Genomic DNA, 25,501 nt, shown 5'->3' with positions numbered 1-25,501 from the left:
CCTTCTCGGGGCATTTTCTGCCGCCGTTCATACAGTACGGCTGGGTTGGGTTAAAGACCTGCACAGAATAGGAGACATCAGTTATAGCATTAACCCGACCTGCACCAAACGGCACGTTACAGTAAAAGCCGAGTGCAGAGAGATTTATTGAACTCACCGCGGGGTCCCAGTTGACATGCGGCACCTTGGCGCACAGGCGGAGGCCGAACATCACCAGCAGAACTCCCGTCACCACGAACTCCGAGAAATAGAGTCCCTCACGGGAAGCGCTCCATGATCCTCTCAATACAGACGGAGGAGAGAAGAGCCGGGAGCTGCAGACACGAGACAGCGGAGATCAGACTGGCATTTACTAGAGACAGGGGAGGTCCAACTCCATGCCCCGGGGGCCACAACCAGGCCAGGCTTTCTGGATATCCAGGATGGGCACTGGCAGCTCAATGCAGTTGTTCTGAACATATTACATCATGTGTGTGTTCAACGAGATCAAAATCCTGGTCTATTTGTGGCCAGAAAGGAACAGCCTGAGAGAAATCCTGAGCAGGAACGGACTTCTGGTGCTACTCTGCTTGTTGATGTAGGCTACTACAGACCTATTGTCTGAGGGTACGAAGACTCTCTTGCCCGTTAACTTGGTCCCCCCGTGACTAAGGGCGTTCTCCACCGCCAGAAGTTCCAGACAGTTGGAGAGGAGACCAGCAGCCTTGCGCAAGCTCCTTGTACCTTGAGACTTGCATCGTTAGTCAGAATCTTTGTCTGGAATGGACCACCTTCTTCCTACTGCTGAAATGCCTGTCTGTGTCCACCAGGTAAGAGAGGCTCAGACATGATGAGGAAGGGCAATGAGATAGTTGAGGGGAAAAAAGGCTTCTGTCCCAACGATGCGAAACATAATTCTAGAGTGTTCTTAAATGGGCCAGCGCCCAGGGAACAGCGTACCTTGCAGAAGCCATTTTTCCAGCCAAAGACATACAAGTCCTTATGGAAGTTTTTCGGGATGAAAGCACTTGAATCACCAGCGAATTAATGCTGAATGGGTCCGGATGAACCAACCATCTAGGTAGGGAATGACAGAAATTCCCTCATGCGGGCCACTACCACAGCCAAAAGCTTTGTGAAAACCTTGGAGGCCGACGTGAGGCCAAATGGATAAGCCTGAAACTAGAAATAAGTCTCTGCCTCCCAAGGAATCGCTATACGAATAACCTTTTGATGAGACAAGAGGATAGGAACAAGACTATGAGCATCTTTAAGGTCTATGTAGACCAAGAAGTCGTTGATCCATCCTGAATCTGAAATAACAGAGGTCTAATTTAAGATGGAAACTGCTGTTGGGACCAGGAAAACCGGAGAGTAGATTCCAGAATTCTTCTCTAGCTCAGGTATCGGTATAATAGCCTGAAAGTCTTGGAAACGATTGAAAACGTCTGGTCTGATCTTGGGGAAGGAGACATCAAAAACCAGTCTGGTCTGAAACAGGTAGCCTTCTGACCTAGGGATTTTGAGAAATTGAAAACCAGTTGTCTTCGAAGAACCTGAGCCTTCCTCCTACTGGAATACAGGTGGCGTCATGCTGAACTCTTAGGATCCTGGGGCTCCCTGTGAGTCTTTGGGTGCCTGGAGACATATCCCTTGGGGGGGCCAGGAAGGTGCGGATGGAAGAGCTTAAATCTTTTCACCACTGTTTAGCATTGAATACCTCAAAGAAAATCACCTGTAGGTCTTTCTAACTGGGATTCAAGATCTTCCCCAAACATGGATCTGCCCCTGAAAGGGATATCAAGTAGCCTATTCAACCATAGAGCTCTTCTGACAGCAACACAAAGCAGAAGCTCTGGCCGACATACTCATGGATTTGATAGAAGGATCACACAAAAAGTCCACAGCGAATTTGACGGCAGCGATACTCTTCATAATTTCTTCTTTAGAAGTCTTAGCAACGATGTTATCCTCCGTCTGTGACGGCCAAGGTCTGACAGCTCTGCCCACCGAAGTAGAGGAGATTCCTGATTTGAAAGCCGCTTCTGTCTTCTTCTGCTCCTCCATCTGATCAGAAAAATGAGAACCATCTTCTAGCAGCAAGGCGGTCTTATTCTGAAACTTCCATGACTGCCGGATCCACTTCAGGTGCATCACAAACCCGATTAAAGCCATCAAAGGGAAACAAACGCCCGGTACGTCTGAACAGGTTCATTCGCCTTTCAGGTTGACCTCACTCACTAAGGGGGGGGGGGGGTCACACTCTCGACATCTTCGGAAACATCCATAGTGCAGGAAAAAGCAAAGAGCTTTCCCCTCGGATGCATCTCCCAGCTCCATAAATCCTTCTCCCTGCAGGATCCGTGTCAGCCACAGACTTCGCACAGGCCGTTCAAAGTTTCCTTCTGGAACCCCTAGGACTTGTGCAATTCTCAGGATGTCACATGTTTGGGTTTCTTAAGAGCTTTTTTAGGCTTCTCCTCCACAAAAAGCAGTTTGGGAATATCAGGTGTATGTAAGTGTCCGATGTTAGAGTGCCACAGCGCTACTTTAATACTGTACACTAGCACACACAAGCAGAACCACACTGCATACTTACGTGTAGAAGTCATTGTGAGGATTCGAACCAGCAATCTATTGTATGTCAGTCAGGTAATTTTACATTAACGCCACCGAGCAGCCAAATGTGCTCTCTCACCATGGATATATGACCCTGCTTTCTCCTGACTCACATATACTTATATATACGCCCTTACACTAAAACAATATACATACTCTAAATGCATTAACACAACAGAGGTACCACCAGGATTCAAACCAGCGATTCCTTGTATAGTACGCAGGTTTCCTTACCTTTACACCAGAAGGCAGTTGGTTTTGCTCTCTCGCCGTGGATATATTACCCTGCTTTCTCCTGACTCACATATACTTATATATACTCCCCTACTCTAAAACAATATATACACTTTATATGCATTAACACCACAGAGGAACTATCAGGATTTGAACCTGATTTACCTTTACACCACCAGACAGCCAGACTTGCTTCCTCATCGTGGAAATATGACCATGCTTTCTCTTGACTCACAAATACTAGTCATTTGCACCCACTCTTTACACTCAACTAATATCATCATGCCCTACTGGGGAATTGAACTGACAACCCTTTGGATGGTAGGTAGGTTACCTCACTATTACAACACCAGGCAACCACTTTCGTAGGTGTGCCATGGAAACACGATGCCTTGAGTTCTAATTTGCGCCCCCTCTAAAACATTACATTGACACTAACACCAGTCTTCATGGGGATTAGGACCAGTGATCCCTCATAAATCAAGCAGGTTACCTTACCTTTACACCACCACTACAGCCGGTCATTGGCGCCTCACCATGGATACATGAGGCTGACTTGCTCCTGACCCGTAAATACAATTCATATGTACCCACTCTAAAACTTTACACACAGGCATACAAGACTCATGGGGATTAAATGAGGTTATAACCTGCCCCCTAATTTGTTTATAGGATGGCATCATCTATGATTCTACGCACATGGCAGAGAGAGAGAAGGAATTTACTTATTTTAGAATGAGATACAAGAAATTATGTTTAATTGCTCCATATTAAATAGGAAATACATGATTTATTTCATTCTAAAAATAATAATGCAGCAGTAATATTGGAATCTGCCCGTTTGTACAGCTATCAAGATTAAGTTCCCTATGAAGTGAAAACTTAATGATTTTAACAGACCAGGACATCGGACAGGCTGTTGGGTCTACAAGGACCAATCCCTGGACAACGTAAGTCAATCATAATTTCCTATACAGAAGGCCATCAGGTTAACACCTGAGGCCATGCGCCATGAAGCCTCTTTAATCAACAAGGACAGCGTCGCCAGCCTGGAGAGCACTTGATGAAGCGTTGCGTTAATGTAACCAAGTTATTTATATTTCTTAAGACCCTGTAATCTATGTTCTAGGATATACTTTGAAATAGAGGTGTTTTATTTATACATCTGAAAGTACAGAAAAAATAAAAAGATGAAAATGTTCCTTGCCTTTACTAGACTAGGTTAGTATTTCCAACATATATGAACACTGGAGAAGACGGCTAAACCAAATCTTGAGATCAGATTTGGTCTCATCCCCCATTACAACGATGGATCCATTTCAAGCCCATAGGGCAACCTTGTATTTGGTATTTTAGAGAGTTTATGTAGTCATGTATAGAATGAGGATTCTCGAGCTGTAAAGAAAATGTTTTCATAACATGTTGGCGCAGCTCACGCGGAGGTGTATGTAAACGTTACAAAGGGTATGATCCGAGAAGGGCGCTCAAGGCTAGGTGACCACATGGCCCCTTTAATAAGCGGCACATATGAAAAATGCATATCGAAGAGTCTTGGAAATCCTTGCGGCTGGGTAGAGTAACCCCATGTCCACCAAATACCAAATTGCACAGCTCCACACTGGTAATGTAATAACGGAGAGGGTTATGTCACAAATACCTCTTTCCCAAATGTGAATTTCAGATGATAAAGAATCAGGACATAGGAACATGACAGATGCAGGCATTGCAGACCAGCGAGGGAAGAAGCTTCTTGAGCAGAAAACGCTGTGTTGCACACTGTAAGTTACCAGAGCACACAAATATTATCCCATGTGAAAGTATAAAAAATGGAAAGCGGTAGGGACATCGTGGGGCAAAATTTTCCCAAAATGTCACAAAACAAGACCCCTGATTCATTGTAATGTGACCGAGAGCTGGCACGAGATGTAAGAGACATACCACCATAATGCACGAGTGTACTTTCAACCAAAGCAGTAGGAGTTACAACGTCACTTCATTATACCAACATTACAGGTTATTCCCACCACCCTGAGCTACTGAATCAAACAGTTACAAGTACATCAATCATTAATCTAGCAATCTTGCAAAACACATTCCCTCTTTTTAACATTTTTCATTTACAAAGCACAAGCACAGTTAAAACCAAGAAGAAAAAAGTTACATTAAGTTGATACATGCAGAAAGGGGCAACGTGCCCGCTACAAGTTTTTTTCCATTTTTTTTCCTTTCTTTTAATAAGAAAAAAGTGTTCAAGACCTGTACAAGGGGACTGTACAATTTACATATACATTTATATACAGAAACTCCTTTTTTAATCCAGAGTCACACTGAATTCAAATCCTAATTTTTCAGTAGCAAATTTTCTTTTTTTTTTTTTTACAAACATCTAAAGAAAAAAAAGCGAAATTTCCTTATTCTTTCCACGGCGGATAATTAAAAATTTTTATGACTTGAGTCCACTCAAAAGTGCAAACGTCTTGAGTATCATCGATTGCCTCTGATTGGTATTGACACGATGATTTTCTTCTTCCTACACAAGGCGACCTACTGAAAAAACAAGAGTAGAGCTGAAGGCAAAATATACTATAGAGCATCATATTATAGCGCATCGTATTATAGCGCATCGTATTATAGCGCATCGTATTATAGAGCATCATATTATATTATAGCGCATCATATTATAGAGCATCATATTATACTATAGCGCATCATATTATAGCGCATCATATTATAGCGCATCATATTATATTATAGCGCATCATATTATAGAGCATCATATTATACTATAGCGCATCATATTATAGCGCATCATAATATAGAGCATGGGTCTGATCTGCTCAGACTAGTTCTAATGAATATAGAGATTCTGAAACGTTACTTACTGAAGGGATTCGAACTTGGCCTTTTTCCAGGAGGGAAACTTCCAACACTGGTACCTAGAAAAGAGATTATTTTAGGTTTATATCAAACAATACAAGGGGAGTAAACTGGGAACCGACATGGCAGAGAAAGAGAAGATACCTTCCAAGAACCCCCAGCATTCACTGAGGGTCCCCACCATGCAATCAATGCTCCTGCAGTTTGGTTGGCTCGCTTCATGCTTGATGGAGGATTTCCTGTAATATTTATGTCTAATGTCACGTCACAACTTACTTGTTTGACCTCCTTACCAAGCTAGGAAAAATGTTACGGTAATTGATGTCCATGTGCAATCTCTGCATATCCAAAAGGGAAGGCCGACACACCCATTGCCCCAGTGTGACCAGGACAGCCAGGCTGCTTACCAGTGCATTATGGCCAGAGAGCCACCTTTTGACCCCCTTGTAATACAGAACTTCAAAGGGTGGTCATTAGAAGGACACCTCTAAGGATAAAATTATATAAAGGGGAAAATTAGGGCCACCCACGCCCATGTTACAAAGTAAAATTTACCAGCTGGTTTGGGCCATGATCCAGCCTTCTAGACTGTGGCATACATGAGATTTTGAGTTTAAAGGTGTGGTTTATTGGGCACTAAGGTATGTATGAGTTATGAGCGACGACGTCCCAAAAGGCCACTGTATGCATTGCTCCATTTCTGTGCACACAGCTGAGACCCTCTGTCCCCCCAACTGAGACCCTCTCTCCAGAAATGTTGGGGGGGCATAACCAGTTTAACACTACATAGGTGGCTTGATCCAATAAATGGTTACATTTAGACTTTAGACTGTTGCAATAAGCAGTGTGATTGGCCAAACTGTACCTTCCCAGAGAAGAGACTGGTCAGGATCTCCAGCACCCGCAGTTACACAGAAGCTTAGCGACAGCTTCCACATCCAAGAGAAACGTAGCTGTGTCACTTTGTGTTCTGGTCACCAGGATCTTTACTGCCAGGTTTGAGCTCATGGAGACTTTATGGAAATGAGCTACCGGGGGGTTGGGTCTAGGATAGTGTCATAATATTTAAATTAAAAATTAAACTCTATATAGAATCATTTCCATTTGCAGATGTTGGCACTGTAGTCTGATGGGATCTGTGCATTAGGTGGCATTAGGTTTAAATGCCAATGGAGTGTACATAAGGGCAATGTGCTAAGGACCTTTGTTTGATATTAATATAAAAGGCATAGCAATTAAGTAGCAGACAAAATAAAAACTAAGCAACGAGGATAGACAGAACAGAAATAGGATATTATTAATGGTGATGGTAGAGTAGAAATATTATCTTAACAGTAATCTTATTGAAGGCCACTAGAGGTCGCTTAAAGATAACCAAAAAGCAGTTTTCAGGGAATTTTTTGTGTGAATAACTTAAGTCTGGTTATAATGAACGTGAAATGATACTGGGAACATCTTGAAATAATAATAAATAATAAGAAGAAATAATGCAATCTTATATACACACTGCCCCCCCCACACACTGCCCCCCCACACACACTGCCCCCCCACACAGCCAACCCACACACTGCCCACACTGCCCCCACACACACACACTGCCCATCCACACACACTGCCCACCCCACACACACACTGCTCACCCCCACAAACACACACTGCCCACCCCCACCCACTGCCCACACACTGCCCACTGCCTGCCCACACACACTGCCCACTGCCTGCCCACCCACACACACTGTCCACCCACCCACAGACACTGCCCACCCCCACACACTGCCCCTCCACACACTGCCCGCCCACACAAACACTGCCCGCCCACACACACACTGCCAGCCCACACACACTGCCCGCCCACACACACTGCCCGCCCACACACACTGCCCACCCACACACACTGCCCACACACACACACACTGCCCACCCACCCACACACACACACACTGCCCACCCACACACACACTGCCCGCCCACTCACACACACACACTGCCCGCCCACACACACACACTGCCCACCCACCCACACACACTGCCCACCCACACACACACACTGCCCGCCCACACACACACACTGCCCGCCCACACACACACACTGCCCGCCCACACACACACACTGCCCGCCCACCCACTGCCCGCCCACCCACACACTGCCCGCCCACCCACACACACACACTGCCCACCCCCACACACTGCCCGCCCACACACTGCCCGCCCACACACACACTGCCCGCCCACACACACACACTGCCAGCCCACACACACACACACACTGCCCACCCACACACACACACTGCCCACCCACACACACACTGCCCCCCCCCACACACACTGCCCCCCCCCCACACACACTGCCCACCCCCACCCACACACACACTGCCCACCCATCCACACACACACTGCCCACCCACCCACACATTGCCTGCCCACACACACACACACTGCCCCCCCCCCACACACACACTGCCCCCCCCCACACACACACACTGCCCCCCCCACACACACACTGCCCCCCCCCACACACACACACACTGCCCACTGGCCACACACACACACACTGCCCACTGGCCACACACACACTGCCCACTGGCCACACACACACTGCCCACTGGCCACACACACACTGCCCACTGGCCACACAACCACTGCCCACTGGCCACACACACACACACTGCCCACTGCCCGCCCACACACACACACACACACTGCCCACACACACACACACACACTGCCCACCCCACACACACACACTGCCCACCCCACACACACACACTGCCCACACACACACACTGCCCACCCCCACACACTGCCCACCCACACACACTGCCCACCCACACACATACACACACTGCCCGCCCACACACATACACACACTGCCTGCCCACACACACACACACTGCCTGCCCACACACACACTCACACATTGCCTGCCCACACACACACACACATTGCCTGCCCACACACTGCCCACTGCCTACTGCCTGCCCACACACACACTGCCCACGGCCCCCACACACACACCCTGCCCCCCCACACACACGCTGCCCCCCACACACACTGCCCCCCACACACACACTGCCCCCCACACACACACTGCCCACTGCCCAGACACACACTGCCCACTGGCACACACACACCCTGCCCACTGGCCACACACACTGCCCACTGGCCACACAGCCCACAGAAAGTAAGGCCTTTGAATGGCATCAGTCCGACACATAAGTACAGTCCAGTTGGATACAAGACAGAAGAGCCAGGTATGTTTATCAGTTAATGGCAAAAATGTATTGAGCTTAGCATTTGTCCAAAAGGGAAGAAAGTAGCTCTTTCCCCTGGTAACCTCTGTACTGGGGCTCTGGATGCAAGGACATCAGCAATGAGTGAAGACATAGCTTGCAAAGTAAATACCTGTGGATTCCCCCCAAACCAACCAGAAAAATATACTTTATCTTGGATAGTCCAGGCACATGATACTCAGGAGCACAAAAGGCCCATTAGAGGTGGGGACAGACCTAAAATTCCTGGTACAGCAGCAGATATGAGCCCTTTACATTCCTGCAGCAGTACTGGATAAAGCAACTTATCCTGCATAAGGTAAGGGAAATCCACGATGGCTGCTGTGGCTGTCAGTTGTTTGGGTGTTTCTTTACAAGCTAGTCAGTCTCCATAGCATGAGAAACCCCTCACGCTCGGTAAGGAAAAGAAAGCTGGGATACGGTATTTAGACATACAGATGGACTCACCAGTAGACTGGTTGGCAAGTTGTGAGCCATGAAACAGGATTACAAAGAATATTACCATAAAAACAAAAGGCAAACCAGAAGACAGATGGAGATGGCTGTGGTATCAGAAGGAGATAAATAAAAACCAATACCTGAACAGGCCAGGTAAACAGACCGCTCCGGACGGGTTTCCAAAAGTGATCCTCCAAGAAGAATGGCAGCTTGATCACTTACGCAGTAGGTACAGATAGACCCCTATTTTATATCCTGCACAGGTAAGAGTCCTAATACAGTGCTGCCACTTACAAAGGGAACCTTGAATAATTCCACAGGACCACAGTTTATAGTTATACATCAAATAGTTATGCATCCAAAGAACACAGATTTATTCTCTAGATCATCACGAATGTCCACAGACTAAAACTGTATAGGGATTAAAACCATGCATTAGGGATATTGTCGAGACATTCAAGGTATGAAACTATAGATCATAGCCCGGTCGTAGACCGAATGTCACCTTAACAAGAAGAATTCTATATCACATTAACCCTTGAATGCTGAGATAGGTGTGTACCCCCCATCAAGGACTGATCATACATGCACATACCGGGCTCTTTGCGAACTCCTAAGCACCCTTTCAGTTCTGGAAGTGAGATGGATTTATCCTTGTTTAGGTCACAGTAGTCTGTGAAACGTCGGGCACATTTCTTGGGCTTTGCTTTTTTCTTCACGTATCTCTTGAAAGGCTTCATCTCTTTTTTGTTTATGTCCTCGCTGCCGTTGCTATCTAGTTGGCTAAAGTACCAAAGGACTACGCGTTCCTCCAGCGTATGATTGGGATCAGGTTCAGAGAATCTATAAAACAGATCAAACAGTCACACATTTTACGTTGATTGCCTGGTTCTATTTGGTATAGTCATATCATAGTTTGTCTAATGCTGCATAAATATGGTGAAAGCATATACTGATGCTCCTGGCCCTAATACACCCTGAAAAATAATATCCAACAGCGAACCAAAAGAAGACTTTACTTAACTTGGTTAATGATTGGACCTTTGCACCTTTTGTACAACGTGGGGATGTGATTCATTGATGCACCGCCATGTCCCATAAGCTAGACGTAAACTAGGTATATGTGTAGTGACTTAAACATGTCGCGTGTAGGGCTTTGCAAGACAGATGCCCCCCATTTAAACAGCTGACCTTCCATCTGTCGCTGGTGCCGCAGAGTTGATGGCCTGGACCATGTCTGTGGTGAGGGCATCCAGCAAACTAGTAACAAACTCCAGCTTCTTCCCTTCTGGGCACCCTGAGACAGAAAGACACATATTGGCATTCTTAATCATTTACTGAATGGTCACATGGAAATCACAGGAGAGCCGTACTCCAAAACGCTTCTTAGTAAACAGATTTATGGATTAGGTCTTCATGCCAACAACTATTTAAACATCAGGGGCTTTTAACAGGTAGCGATCTAAACATTTACCTCTGGCACTCCAGGTTACCATATTAATTACCAACAAGAGAGTCAAAGCCACTCGCTCTTGAATGTTAAAGGGCTTTTAAAACTCAGATGACTTACCAATGAAACATTACCAAGAATGCACACGGCTTCTATCCTTGCAACGTCAACCTTTTAAGTACAAAGTTGTGCCCTACGGGGTACTATTATGTCATCGACGGGGGTATTCACAGATATTTTGCATAGATAAGCAGAACAGGACACATTCTTTTTATGATAAAACTATTGTGAATACTGTTACGATTTACTCTATATGAGATTAAATAATTTAAAGCAATCATTTGGTTTTTATTACCGTTCCGTAATATGATTGACTGGCCGAGGTAATTCTACATTTTAGCTTTAGCCTTTTTTAATCTTAATCCATAGGCAGAGGTCAGATTCTCTAACAATGAGCAAAGATCTAGAACAGAACAAAGAGGAAAAACACATGCTTTTGATTTTATCTGGCTGTGTAAAGTGCGGGCCAAAAACTGGTTTTGTAAAAATGTCCTAAATTGTACAACTTTACATCAGGTCCCTGGTTACAATGAACCTCTTGGGGTACTACAGAGAATACACATTTGGAGTTTTGAATGACCATGCAAATGATACATTTCTTGTGCCCTAACATTTTCACGTAGCTATCGCATAGGAAACATATTTGATGTTTGGGATAAAAGCTGTGCTCCTCTTATACATAGGCCGTATAACCCAGAGTGCAGCAGAAAAGAAGACATATACGAGAGACAGTCAATGTCCCACTTACTGGGTTTCGAGTCAGATTCTGAATGCATAAGGACCATCCTGATTTCTGCCCAGAGGTCACACCGCCACTCAAATATCGTGGGTCACCACAAGCCCTGCAGTAACCAGGGTTGGTGACTGTGCTACTGACCCAACGTGCTCTTTAAACAGCTTTTGTCAAGCATCAGTCAAGAAGAAGAAGAAATAACCCTAAATGAGTTCCCAAATTCTCGTGACCTGAGGAGAAAAAAGGGCACCCAAGAACCTGAACATTATTGCCAAAGAGGAAAAAGGAGGAACTTGAAACATGATTCACTAAAGTTCCAAGGTACATCCTCATCTTCCTCCCTGCATAGCCATTGCATTTCGTATCAGTCAATTCCAGCCCATATAGTCCCCAGGTCTCTGATGGTATTTAAATATCGGAGAACGCTATTATGCGGGGAGAGCTGAACATTTACCATGAGCGCGCCATACTTGCTCCATATAACCGTTCCTAGCCTAACCTGAAATCCCTTTTAAGATATATGAGTTATCCACCTCCTCGCCTGCTGGATTATCCAGGAGCAGATCCTTAGAAAGTAGACTGGAGTAGAGGCACGCTCCTGCTTTAAGAAACATTTCAATTTAGTATAGTTTACACAATGACTTGTGGATTCCAGGTGTTTGAGGTTAAAGATACAAAACTTGCCAAGAAAAACTAAAAAAAAAAAAATATAAGATATATAAAGGCTGTGAAATCAATTATATTTACTGCTGCCAGGAACTATGGAGTTTACGTAACAGCTCAATTTATCCTATTGATATAAATGTTACTAGCTGAATTTATTTGAGTCTTACTACCAAGCTGGAGAAAAGCCAAGTCTTTTGCCAGCATGCAAAGCAAAATAATGTGAGATATACATTTCAGCTGTATCTTTACTTCTTTTTGTTCTTGCAAAGGCTTCAAGAGTCTGATTTATACCTGCAATTTCTTTGTTAAAAAACTTTGTGGCTCAAAAAAAATGCAGTAAAACTAACATTTGCTTTTTATGTTGGAATAAGAAAAAAGTGACCACCAACGAGATAAGAAAATATATATGGTTATCCAGATGTAAAGTTTAATATTATGCGAAAGGAATATGGCACGTGTTGCTTTATTTGCCGATTTACCATTTTAAGTGGACAATTTACCCCCCACGTTTTGGCTATATTGCTGGGGCAAGAAGCAATATTTTTGTATATGTCCCTGTGCCACCAATGCCTTCTGTGAGCCTTCCTGGTACAGACAACCATTGGTCCTGAAGGCACCATGATATGACATCATACGGTATCATTTGCTATGGGGCATATTTAATTATGCACAGACACCTCCCTATTAATCTTTGAGATATATTTATGGTGATAGAAACAATTTACCATTAATGTGATCACATCTGCCATTTTCTCGGGACGTTGCTGCAAGTGATTTGTTATTCCAAATGAAATCATGATATAAAAACACATTCCTGCAAACAATGACTTCATTATTCAATTAAATAAGCCCAAAAGGCCTATGATAATGGATCTTGCACAAAAAATACGTCTGGCGTTACAGGGCAAAAACAAACTTTCCATTGGAAAAAATTAAAATACAGAACCATGCAGAAAAACAATTAACGGTACATGGTCAGGCAAAGGTCGTGCTGTTGACATAACGCCTAAAGTATAACTATGCCAACGTGAAGTTGGACATGTTCTAATTTGACTGCCTGTATTATATTTTCTACATGATTAATTTTACAGGGAGGGTGGGGAAGGCCAGCTGCCCACTCCTTGGGTAATAAAGTCCACCCGCAGCTGCCCTAGTAACCCAACTACCCACTGATTCCTCCAGCAACACACCAAGGTCCAACTTCTGTTTCCTATTAACTTAAATCTATTTTCAGATACCATCCGGACCTATCAGTACCACCGGAGAGAAACGACGCAAGACTCCGCATGTTACGGCCAAGGAGACAACCTCGCTGCTTCCTCTCAAGACCATCCTGTACCGAGGCACCAGGCCTTTTGAACTCATGGCCCCATCGTTGTGAACTCAACAATGCCAGTAATTACTTTAAACAGCGTGCGTGTCCATGTATAATGTTTCTCACCTGCCAGTTCTCTGTCCTTAAATGGATCTTCAGCGTCTGTACTTTTCCACCTGGCGTCACTTTCACACACTGGGGTTTCGTAACTGCGAGGGATTAGAAACAAAAATATCAGTCACAACCTGAAGTCTGCAGATTTTTTTTACTGAACTTAAAAAGGAAACAATAGCAGATATAGTTTACTAAATTGTATATTTGAATAAAGGACTTGTTCAAAACGTAAAATGTGTAAAATTGTTTATTGATATATGATGAGTTGAGTTGGTCATTGTGAGATTATGCACCTGTTCTTGGCACCCAAAACACATATTAGATGCTGATACCATGTAATTACTGGCCAGCTCCCACCACCCACTAGGTGGCAGAGATTGGGACAGTTAGACTACCACCCAGGAGATGCCCTCCTCAAGGTACAGGAGGAGGGCTTAATAGTGATATGGGGGAGCACTTTTGAAGTCAGCTGGTGGTTGCGGCCCTGGAAATAAATCTCTGGTTCCGTGTCTCAGAGGTTGTTGGATGGATAAAAAAAATAGAGCAAGGATGGCAGGTGGAATAAAATCAATATTAGGTAGTCAAGCCTACTTGCCTCTTCTGGAATCCTAAAAAAAAGTGCCCTGATAAAACAACACAGGTGGCTAAAAGGAATCCCATCCCTCTTTGGATCCTGTTTTCCCATCACAGATGATTATCTATTCCTTGTAAAGCATGCCTTACCGTGTAGATGTTCCAGGCAAAGGACGACCAGTGTCCACTAAGACGCACCAACAATAACCTGTGGATTGGTGACACTGGACAGGTTTGTAAAGACCTCCAGGGGCACACTCCGGTATCACAATTCCCTCACGGGGATTCTGTTTTGCCTCCTCCAGGGCAGTCTGCCTTTCTTGGTCGCAGGAATTCACTTTCTCTGAGATACAAGTCAATATACAGAGTCAGAATTTATATTTACTAACCCAATTAGGAAAGTTCCGTCAATTGGACTCTTGGTTTACAAGAATATAGACTGTCTACAGTGATACTTTTTTTGTTGTTGATCAATTGTGGCTCAAAGTGTGAAACTTAAGACTTATTCACGATTGTTCCACAATTTATATTATATTCCACGTGATATTGTGGTGATTGTTCCACAAAATAACACAATCATATGCCATGGGCAAGCATAGGGAAGCACACAGTACAATCAAATGATTCCATATGCAACTAGCCCTGGAGTCTGCCAGATAGACATGCCAATACAATAAAGGAATGTTTTAATGTAGTGTAAAATTTAGACATATACTTTTCCCAAGGCACAAAGGCTCAGAGAAATTCAAGACACGATAAGGTAGAACAGCAGAAATATAAAAGATACAGCCAGGCATTCTTCAATTAATCAAAAACGTGCTAATACATGGCACTATAAATACCAAGTAAAATGAATGATATACAGTAGAGTTTCATGGAGAAAATAACTACACCTCAGTTTGCTTCATTACGTGAAAAGGAAGGCTTGATCGTTTGGCTATTTCCATATGCCAACCGATATAAACATGGACAATGGCGCCAACCCCAGCGAGCTTCTGGCTTTAAGTGCTGGCCCTGTATAATGTATAGTAACACCAGTGAGACACGTTTTATGACATCTTATTGTGAATGGATCTGTTTTGTATGGCTAATAGAGGATTAGCATATCCCTCTTTGCTGGAGAAGATCGCTGAGGTTGGCTCCTCATAATACATTAAGACAGGTGGTTGAAATGGAACTTTCCTTTAACCTTGTGGAATCCATTGGTTTTGTGAATCCACCATTATAACTCTTGTGCTCTAGTATAGGGTCTTGCCATTTTACGTGGGGTAGTACATGAAAATTGCTTCAGCCTGTGACATGACACAACGTGGCATGAGGCAGAGCCAATCTTAGGTCTTAAATCGGAAAGGGCCAAAACACTCCACATTCCTATTACTGGTTGTCTAATTGTTGTGTCTCTCCATTGAATATCACAGTATTCTTACTAAGATTGAGCAGTGTCATCTATGACAACTATCTGCTAAACCACTATGATGGCATCTACTTCCTCTTCAATAGAAATGAAAAACTCTGGCAAAAATATGGCCAAATGGCCTTCTAGTTCTTATTACAGCTGCACCCAAAATGCTAAACCCCAATAAAAGTACACCATAAATTATCCTTACTAAAAGTGGGGTACAGGAGGCTATAGACTAACAAAGTAGAACTAAAAGCCTAGTGCAGGGTTCCACATCTCTAATACGCGTCAGAATTTGTAACAACTACACCTCAGATTTCTACTTAAGTTTCAGCTTACAAGTAAAAAATGAAAATTAATTTCTCGCGCGGCTGAGGAGTCCATAACTCTCAACATACCTCAAGGGTCGAGAATATAATACTCTTCTAGTCTGGCTCTGGATCCCTGTAAGATTAATATCATCTAAAAACTAGCAGGTAATCCACAGAGAAAACCTATCACCATTAGTGCTCTGGTACTAAAATATACACAGCCCGTACAGTTCTCCTACCTACAATTTGGCTGCGTGACAGATCCATAGCCCCGAAAGCCTATCTTGGCGCTATCCAGTAAAATCTCTGCCAAAACTCATCTTGGCATCATTATTGTAACTGAAGAAAATTTCTACTGCTCAGACAGAATTAATTAGTTATAAAAACCGGGGGAGCATATTAAGAGCGACATGTCCCTTTCGGTCCATAAAAGGAGAAGGCAGGTGAGTTATGAAAGTTGTAAATGAAAGGTTGTTTGGATTCCGTCCATGTGCATCGTAAGCCAACATATACACATTACTCAAACGGTATGGCATAGCTCTATTCTATACCCGCGTACGTTCTGCATGTTTGGATAGAATTCCGTTAACAAAGTTCTATTCATTTAAAATACATGATCATGTCGGTATTAACACTGGTGTACTTTTCTTAGATATAGATATATATTAAAAAGAAATTAACACTAAATATTTAAGTGAGTGCATGTAATGTAATAAGCAAATCAAAGTTTCTGCCATCTTCTCAACTAACAAAAACAAGAAATACATGGGTCTAGTTTTACATTTGTTTTTCAAAGGTCCACAGAAGCCTGAGCTGCTTATTTTGCACAAAGATTGTCTTCATCGGATTAACTTGTGATTTCAAAGCCCAACATCTCTATCAGTCCGAACAAGACTACATAGACAAATTCAAACAGGGAATTCTAATAGAAGATCATGTATGTCAAAATGACGACATCAGCATGCAAATTGGAATCAATATTTGCAGGAGAACATATCATATAGGACTGGTGTTTCACACAACAACACAAATGGTCTGGTTACAATGTCATGTTTGGCGAATGTCGTACTTGTGTGTTGTCCAAGGGTTTCTGAGGACTTCTGAGCAACATGATAAGGCAGTGACCAAAAAGCTTGATAGAGTTACTAGAGCAGGCTTAATACTACGTGTCGATGGTTGGGTTCTCCAGTAAAGATCATCCTATCCCCATACCTATGGTTTGCACATTGAGACGTTAGTGGTGCTTGGAGCATATAAAAAAAATTAGAAGCACCAGGGACCGCCGCTGGTCCTAGACAATTGCTTGCTGCCTCTCGTAGCACGGAGCTACGAGAGACTACGTTTACATTTAAATGAGGATAACAAAACATATTCGAACAAAACGTATTCAACCGATTACTTTTAATACAGAATATGACTTATGGAACACCAATATAAGCATTCATTGGCATAGGTATGTATAAAAAGATTCTGATCCAAAATATGAAAAGGGTTACAGCACAGCAGCCAATGTAATGTTCCTACTGATTGGACAACTCCATTGGTTGCTATGGTCACATGACCACAGACCTCATCCGAGGTCTTCTGTGCATTCAGCATGGCTGCTCCCTTTATTTCCAATTACCGCTGCCCATTAACATTGATTTTAACCAACATTCCTGTTAAAATGATTTCAATATGCGAGGTTACACAGAAAACTTCTATAAGAGGTATACGTTGCTACAACTTCCCCGCAAAACAATGTATACGATTACTTCTTTTACAGCAGAAATGGTTAACAAAAAGAGACTAGGAGTGTTAACATTACTGCATACTCTGTTTATTAAAAGAAAGTCTTCTTTCTAAGCAAACACGTGCAATACATTAGGTCATTGCTGCTTGACGAGTTTATACTAAAGCTCATTCCTTAACCTGCATGTCAGTCAAAAGGCAGACTGACAGATTTAATACCGTAAATAAATAATCTATTTCCCCGTGAACTGGTGACGCACACGTGACCCTCGCAGATGGGGCATGCTGTAGGTACCGCTGCACATGGCAATATATCGCCGCATTAGACAAACTTTCCACAAACGATATAAAATGGCATATTGAGAACAGCCCCGTGTTTGGAAGCAGGAGGGCATAACCTTGTTACACTGGATGGAACCTGGTAAACCTATAAGTAGAAACGTATGAGTTATGGCTTCAAAAGATGAAATGGTATTTGAACAGAAAGTTTACAGTTCAAGCTTCAGAGGAATAAAAAAGTAACATTCCTTTTTCATGATGTATTTCAGACGTATGATGTTATATACAGGTTTATACTCAAAGAGAGGAATATATAAAAAATATATATACACACACTCATGTACATATACATATATCAACTAGAAGAAAATACAAGTGTTGGACGTGATCATGCAGACAACTGGCGTAGAAGCTCTTGAGAAGCAGATGCGTCAAATCATTGAAATAACGGAGTTTAAGATCTACAGGATAAGTTCTTAAAAGCCAGTCTGAGAATCTTATGGCCACAGACGGCTCACCCCTAGGCTCAAACCAAGAACACGCTGGCTCAGATAATAGGATGACATGGTATCAACTAATGTCCAATCAATGCAGTATAAACAGAAAGCTGTTCACTTCCAGATTCATTTACAGTTGCAATCAAAATTATTCAGCCTACACTACAAATCAGGTTTATTGTCAAAATTTACAGACTTTCAGCTGTTTGCAATGAACAAATCAAAAAAGCAATGGAAATAGCTCAACACAACGAATGCTTCAAGTGGTTTCCCCAAATTCAACCAAAAAAGCAACTCAAAATGACTTCTCCATAATTCAAAAGAATGGTCCAAGAAGTTAAGATATCATTGCCTTCCACAAACAAGGAACAGGATACAAAAAGATAGTGAAGGCACAGAATGTTCCTAAAAACACAGTTGGACGCATAGTTCGCAGGTTCAAAGTTAAATGAACATTGGCTGCAACCAGATTTATGAGAAGGCAGGTTGATGGAAAACCCTCGACTGGCTGCAAAAGATCTGCGGCACGACTTGGTGGCAACAAGCCCTAAGGTTTCAGCAAGCAGAGTAAGCGCATACTAAACGCGGAAGGTTCCGATGCAAGAACTCCAAGGCGTACACCACTACTGACCCAAAAGAAAAGTTGGCTGCAATATGCTCAAAAATCCTACATAAGCCACAGAAGTTTTGGGATTCTATTCTGTGGAGCGATGAAACAAAACGGGAAGTTTTCGGCCCGATGGATCAGCAGTATGTCTGGAGGAAGAAGAACGAAGCATTCGTTGAAAAGAACACTCTGCATAAGTTAAGCATGGCGGTGGCTCAGTGATGCTCTGAGGCCGCTTTGCATCCTCTGATGCTGGAAACCTGCAGCGTATGGAAGTCAAGATGGATTCCTTGAAGCATCAGGAACGTCATGCCATCTGTGAAGAAGCTGAAGCTTGGGCGTCATTTTACTTTCCAACAGGACAATGACCCCAAGCATACCACAAATTGCACCAAGGCTTGGTTGCAAAAGAAGTCCAGGAAGATTCTACAGTGGCGATCACAGCCACGTGACTTGAACCCCATAGGCAATCTCTGGTGAAATTTGAAGAAGGTGGCGAGAGCACGCAAACCCAAGAATATTACTGAACTGCAGGCCATTGGGCTAGGATTCCTCAGGAACGCTGCCAGAAGCATCTTGTTTGCAGCAGGTCATAAAAGCAAAAGGGTGCTCTAGTAAGTACTAAAGATGCTTGCCATGAAGGGGTTGAATAATTTTGACACTGGAGAAGTCATTATAGATTGAATTGTCAGTTGAATTTGGGGAAACCACTTGATGCATTTGTTGTGTTGAGCTACTTCAATTGCTTTGATTAGTTGATTGCAAACAGATGAAAGTCTGTAAATTGACAAGAAACCTGATTTGCAATGGGAGTTGAATAATTTTGATCGCAACTATCTCTACTGAGGCTAATGGGAGTCACAGTTTTGGGCACTTGACATGGGCCACAAGTGTGGTCTCTATGATGTGGACAATCAAGGACACCTTGGTTCCTGGTCATGTCATACTTCTTGTAAGTTCATACATATGTTTATATTCAAAAGGAGTGCATTTGTAGATTATGAAGAGGTTTATATATTATGTAGGTTTCCTTCTTATCTTGAATTCAAGGGTAGTACATAAAACAATTCTTTCAATATTAGGTCTTTAATCTGACAGGGCAGATGTTGGGCACTTAAATTCCCATGATTCTCAGGCAGCCGCTTTTTGGACTAAGCATTATGGGAACTGTAGTCTCCGAGAGCCAAAGTTAAGTCATTTATTTTCTCTCGCTTAGGTAGAAGGGAACAGGATTCTCTAAAACTCATTTATCAAGCGCTGCCAAGAGAGTCATTTATTTATACAGCCACATACAGTTTTAGCACCGGTGGATAAATGCAGAATATTGGCTTGCAAAGACTACCCCCCTCGCAAAAATCTTACATATTTAGCATTTTTTTCATCAAATGGATTACCTGTGTATAATTGCCACCAATTAAGGAGTAGGCCCTGCATAATGCACAGTTATTACGAAGAGAATCTTGAAAGTCATCTCACTGGCATACAAACCACAAACGAGAACCTCCTTCAATATATTGATAAAGCCCATAAGCCACCCGCTCTGGCCTCCTGCACCACTTCCTTACCTCCATTTAGTGTACCACTGTCTCCTTGTTGGTCTACCTGCTTCATTATTGCTCTCTTCTCAGTCCCCCTTCTGTTAGTCTCCTTACCCCAGCCTTTTTTCCCCCAAGTCTCCAGATCTGTCTTGCAGCCCCGGATTTTAATCACCACCAGCTTTCATGAAGTCTTTTTAATCCACCTAATTCTTGACATAAGTCTTAACATTTTTTCTTCTCTCTCGTCCACTGCATTGAACACGTTGCTTTCCACCATATCCCTTCCTAAAATAAATCCTGCATTTTAAAATCCCTACATGTTATTTTCCTGTCTTTCCAAAGGAGGGGATGGTGAGTGAGTCTCAGCCAGTACTCACCTCTTGTGTGGTCTAACATCATGGTGTTCTTTGCTGTCGGAATGGGACAATCAAGGGAAATCTCGTCTCCTTATGCTTTGTCCCAAACCTAGAAGCTCATTGGTAGGCTCCCAATAATGGCAATACCTCTTGCCAAATTGTTGAAAATATGAGTGCCAAATGCCAAATTTCTTAAATGCGTGCAATCTGATCCTATGAGCACTATTAATTTATAGAGCCCTGTAAGAATAGTTGTGCTGATATGGGTTACCCAGCGACCATAAATTCCATGCTTCAAAACAAGCTAATCAGCCAAGTCACTATATTTATTATTATTTATGATCTTATGTTATTTATCGAGCACCAGAGATTAACAACACTAAAGTAGACCTCTAGTCTAGGATTTCTAACGTTATTGTTATTTTATTAGACTCACAAATTACAAAGACTGACCCCTCTTTTTCCTTCATATATATTTATAAAATATATAGATTTTGACTAATCGGATTGAACGGACTCACCCGATTGTCTCGCATTAGATCCATTTAATTTGGCATCTTTTATAACTAGGTGCTTGATCCAGAGGGTAGGAGCAGTGATATCTGAAATGGAAAAAGGATATAATATACAATATGTTTTGGATAAGTCAAATGCTACTACTTTTCCGAGCCAGTTCTTTAAAACATTTCATGTTTGGGGGTCTTATGCTTGGAGCAGTTCTCCAAAACATGTATCACTTATACTTCAGAATGTGTGATATGTACGATCTCATCTACTTTGGTCTATACCCCCTCAATGGACAACAGAAGTCAAACTTCCCAAACTTTTTCCACATCTGTTAACTGGTGTTTGATGAACTTTTGAAGGCTCCCTGGGAAGCGTAGTTAAATAAAAAGTAGATAAAACACAGCATCAAAGAAACTATAGTAGCCGTGGCCAAGAAATAAAAAAAACCCCAAAACTATTGATCTGTTAAAAAAAGCTACTAGGCTGGTTGGTTATACTAGATCTCAATATATTCCTCCTTACAGCATCGTATGTGACCAATATTTTTCAAGTATAATTTTTTTCTCTTTTATTCAAACAAATTAGTGTTATTAAAGGGATTTAAAGAAACCTAAGCTGGTTCCTTTCTGAATATTCGGGAATGAATGCTCCCACCTGTTTCGGCATTAGGCTTGTAAGCAGGTGACCTTCTCCCAAGGAAGGTGACTTCCTGAGTCAAGGATTTAACCTGCCCATGTGCTTCAAGCAGGAAATTGCTGACCTCTAGGTCATTGTCACTTTTGGAAACCATCAAGTGTTTAAAAGGCATTAAACTAGAAACAGGTGTTGATCACGGCTCCAGTCGCAAGAACAATGCCTTCATCCCAACATCGTGCCATCTGCCCCACATTTTGTTGCTGATCTGACGCAATTGCCTTTCCTAATCTGACACTAAAGGGGAAGAAAATCTCACATATAAGCCGGTGAATGCCTAAATTTACACTTCGAGAAATAGTTGCATCAGCGCAAGTCATCTTAGCTGGTAGGGATTTATTACAAAGCAGCTTCTTTATTTGCTTCACTTTCCATAAATCAGCAAATCATTTATTTTTCTCTGAAAAAGTAATGCATTTCTTTCATACATACAATATAGAAACTACCATTGAAACGTTTGGGGTCACTTGGCTGTCTTCATGGAAAACAAGGACATTTCTAGCTGTAACAAAAGAGTTTTCTAACGATCAATTAGCCTTTTAAACTTAAACTTGGATCAGCGAACACAACGTGCCATTGGAACACAGGAGAGATTAAGGGCTTCTGTACGCCTATGAAGATATTCCATTCAAAATCAGCCGTTTCCAGCTACAATAATCATTTATAACACCGTCTGCACTAGATTTCAAATCAATTTCGTGTTATTTAAATGGGCAAAAAAAAGTTTTCTATAAAAAGGAAATTTGTGACTCCCACACTTTTGAAAGGCACTGTGTATACACACACGCACACTAGAAAACACTTACTAAGATGGCAACCATGACACTCACAGATATAAGATATAGAAATCAAAAGATATTAAAAATCACACAAGCAAAGAACAGAAAATGTATCCACAAATTCCTTACCATCTCCTTCAAAAACAGGCCTGGTTTCCATGGTGGGGGTCGGCTTAGATCCGTCATCTGAATTGAGGGTGAGAAAGAATCGAAAAGAAACTACCATTATTGAGGTAAATGCTATCTACTCTACAGAACTGTTGAAAGTTTGAGGTTTGCATGTGGCTCAGCCACAATAACACAGAGACGGACAGACGAGAACAACAAGTAACGACAGGTAACGACAAAAACCGGGCCCTATTAAATAATCCCTATTAATTGGCCGCAATACTTACAATGTAACGCAATATGTACTTGCCAGCGCCATACAACAAAATGAAATGGTATTTCAAAGAGCAGACATGACTAACCTTGAGTAGTACAGTCAAGTAATTACCGGAACCTTCAGCACTTGAAATCTAAAATCTAAGGTACTCACTGTCCATACAAGGAGTAGATTAAGTGCAAAAAAAAATACATAGTATTAATAATGAACATAGAACCTCATTACAAATATTGTGGATAATAGAATTAAAATAGAAAAAGAAACTTTTTGTCTCAAGGGTTGTTCCATGACTTGGAGTACCACGGAAAAAATACATGTAATCAAAATCAGTTAGGAAATAATCTGATCTATTTGTATAGGTACAACATTAACAAAATAGTAATTAAATAGTTTAAATATATTACAGACCTTACTATAGTTTTGTACTGGCCTGGGCACTTACACTTTTTATTTTATTTATTTTTTTTGTTTGTTTTTTTTACATTCTGAGACTCAGAATAAGAGGAAGTAGGTGAACAAAAATGGATGCCGCTGGTTACCATCTGCTTTTCTATTTTATGATTAAAGACTGTCACGACTGAAGAACAGATCTTTTCCTTGTGATGTAACAATGCTTTTGATTTAAATTATGTCCTTACATGAGAAATTACATGCATATTGTAAAAAAAAGGGGTAAAATATTTAAGATACCTGCTGTACACATGCTTGATTAGGTTGTTCCCAATATATAGCATTTGGTTTTGCTTTAAGTCCATCAGGATAATAGATGTTGAGTAGCACAAAACACAGCATTAGTAATTCTACAACAACGTAGGCAGTTGAGATATACGACTGGAGACTCGGCAGGGAGATCTGGACTTCCACTGGACCATCTCTCTTCTCCTGCACATGGTCTTCCTGTGCAATCCACTCATGGGTGGTGGGTTATGACATCATAGCCACTGATACATGGAAATAGGAAGTGCTGAGGCCCAAACTTAGATACAGAAAAGAATGCGGGGCTTCAATATTTTAATGACACACAAAAAATGGTGAAAAAAATAGGCATTACTACTTTCTATAGATATTTGACCAGTATATATCCTGAGAATGATCATGTTATACCTCAATGCCAAGAACACTTAAAAAGGCAAGCATCTGGCGCAGACATTCCTATATTCAAGATTTTTTTTGCAATCTACTAAACTTTTTTTTTTTAATTTCTAAAAAAATAAAATCAATAAACTTAACTCGCAAACTGTTGCAAAAATATATTTTAATAATTTTAGTCTGTTGAATATTTCATGCCTTTTATGTTTCTAAATAAGATTACTTCACTGAAAAACAAATGAGGGGCAGGGGAAGAAGTTGGTGGGACCAAGTTTTTTGGCAAGCTAAATATTTAATGCTCTAATTTAATCTTTGAGTGTGCACGGTATTTATATCTCCTTATAGCAAAGAGCTGACTGAATGTGATTCTTCCTTGCTTAACACAGACCTTTGTAAACTTGCACTTTATTAAATCCATGTGTATGTCAATATGGGAACAAGTGATACATTAGAGAGCAGGCAGAGGCAGGAGTTGGGTTAGAAAGGGCTGTGCACATACAGATGTTTAGAATTTACTGGGTCTAATCAGAGTAAGGTTGACATCTGGCAACTAACACAGCTGCAGAGAGCGATCGAAACAGACGCACAAAGCTGTTCAAATGTGATTAAAAAAGTCGTAAAAGGTGCTTATTAATGGACAAATCATCCTGATATGGATTATGATGGCATTACAAGGAGCTCCTCGTCCCTTCGGTACTTGGAAAGAGACAGGGCAGTGTTGGGTAACAAGTAGACCTCAATATGATGTCCGGGGTTATAATGGCTGGAAGGTCTCAGGTTGTATCTTTTACCCAGAGACAAGATATGCTTCATGTACATTAGATCAGACCCATTCGACCCATTTTTCCTGATGTAGAAACTCAAACCTCAATCAGTCTTTGGTCTTGTCTTAGATCCAGGAGCCATATGTCTATCCCATGTATGCATTACCATCTACCACTTCTTAGTGGTAGCTTACCCTAGGGGTGCTAATACGTGTCTT

The 25,501-nt window shown here is 42.1% G+C and overlaps 1 protein-coding gene across 1 annotated transcript in view; it reads right to left on the bottom strand.

Moving 5' to 3' along the window:
- Positions 1-5,706: 5,706 nt before the first annotated feature.
- The window catches only part of LOC149284692 (SPARC-related modular calcium-binding protein 1-like), a 62,089-nt gene continuing 42,294 nt past the window's right edge, over positions 5,707-25,501 (bottom strand). Inside the window, exons 6-12 of the mRNA XM_089496317.1 lie at positions 23,175-23,231; positions 21,588-21,668; positions 14,499-14,691; positions 13,788-13,870; positions 10,629-10,734; positions 10,033-10,280; positions 5,707-5,768 (exon numbers count right to left, since the gene is read on the bottom strand). Coding sequence (XP_089352443.1) covers positions 5,707-5,768; positions 10,033-10,280; positions 10,629-10,734; positions 13,788-13,870; positions 14,499-14,691; positions 21,588-21,668; positions 23,175-23,231 — 830 coding nt within the window. The remainder of the gene's footprint in view (positions 5,769-10,032; positions 10,281-10,628; positions 10,735-13,787; positions 13,871-14,498; positions 14,692-21,587; positions 21,669-23,174; positions 23,232-25,501) is intronic.

Source organism: Sceloporus occidentalis, unplaced genomic scaffold, assembly GCF_023333645.1.
Source record: "Sceloporus occidentalis isolate IW3139 unplaced genomic scaffold, rSceOcc1.0.p SCAF_89, whole genome shotgun sequence".
NCBI lineage: Eukaryota > Metazoa > Chordata > Lepidosauria > Squamata > Phrynosomatidae > Sceloporus > Sceloporus occidentalis.
Note: the sequence above shows the minus strand (reverse complement) of the source record. Positions and strands in the feature narration are given on the sequence as shown.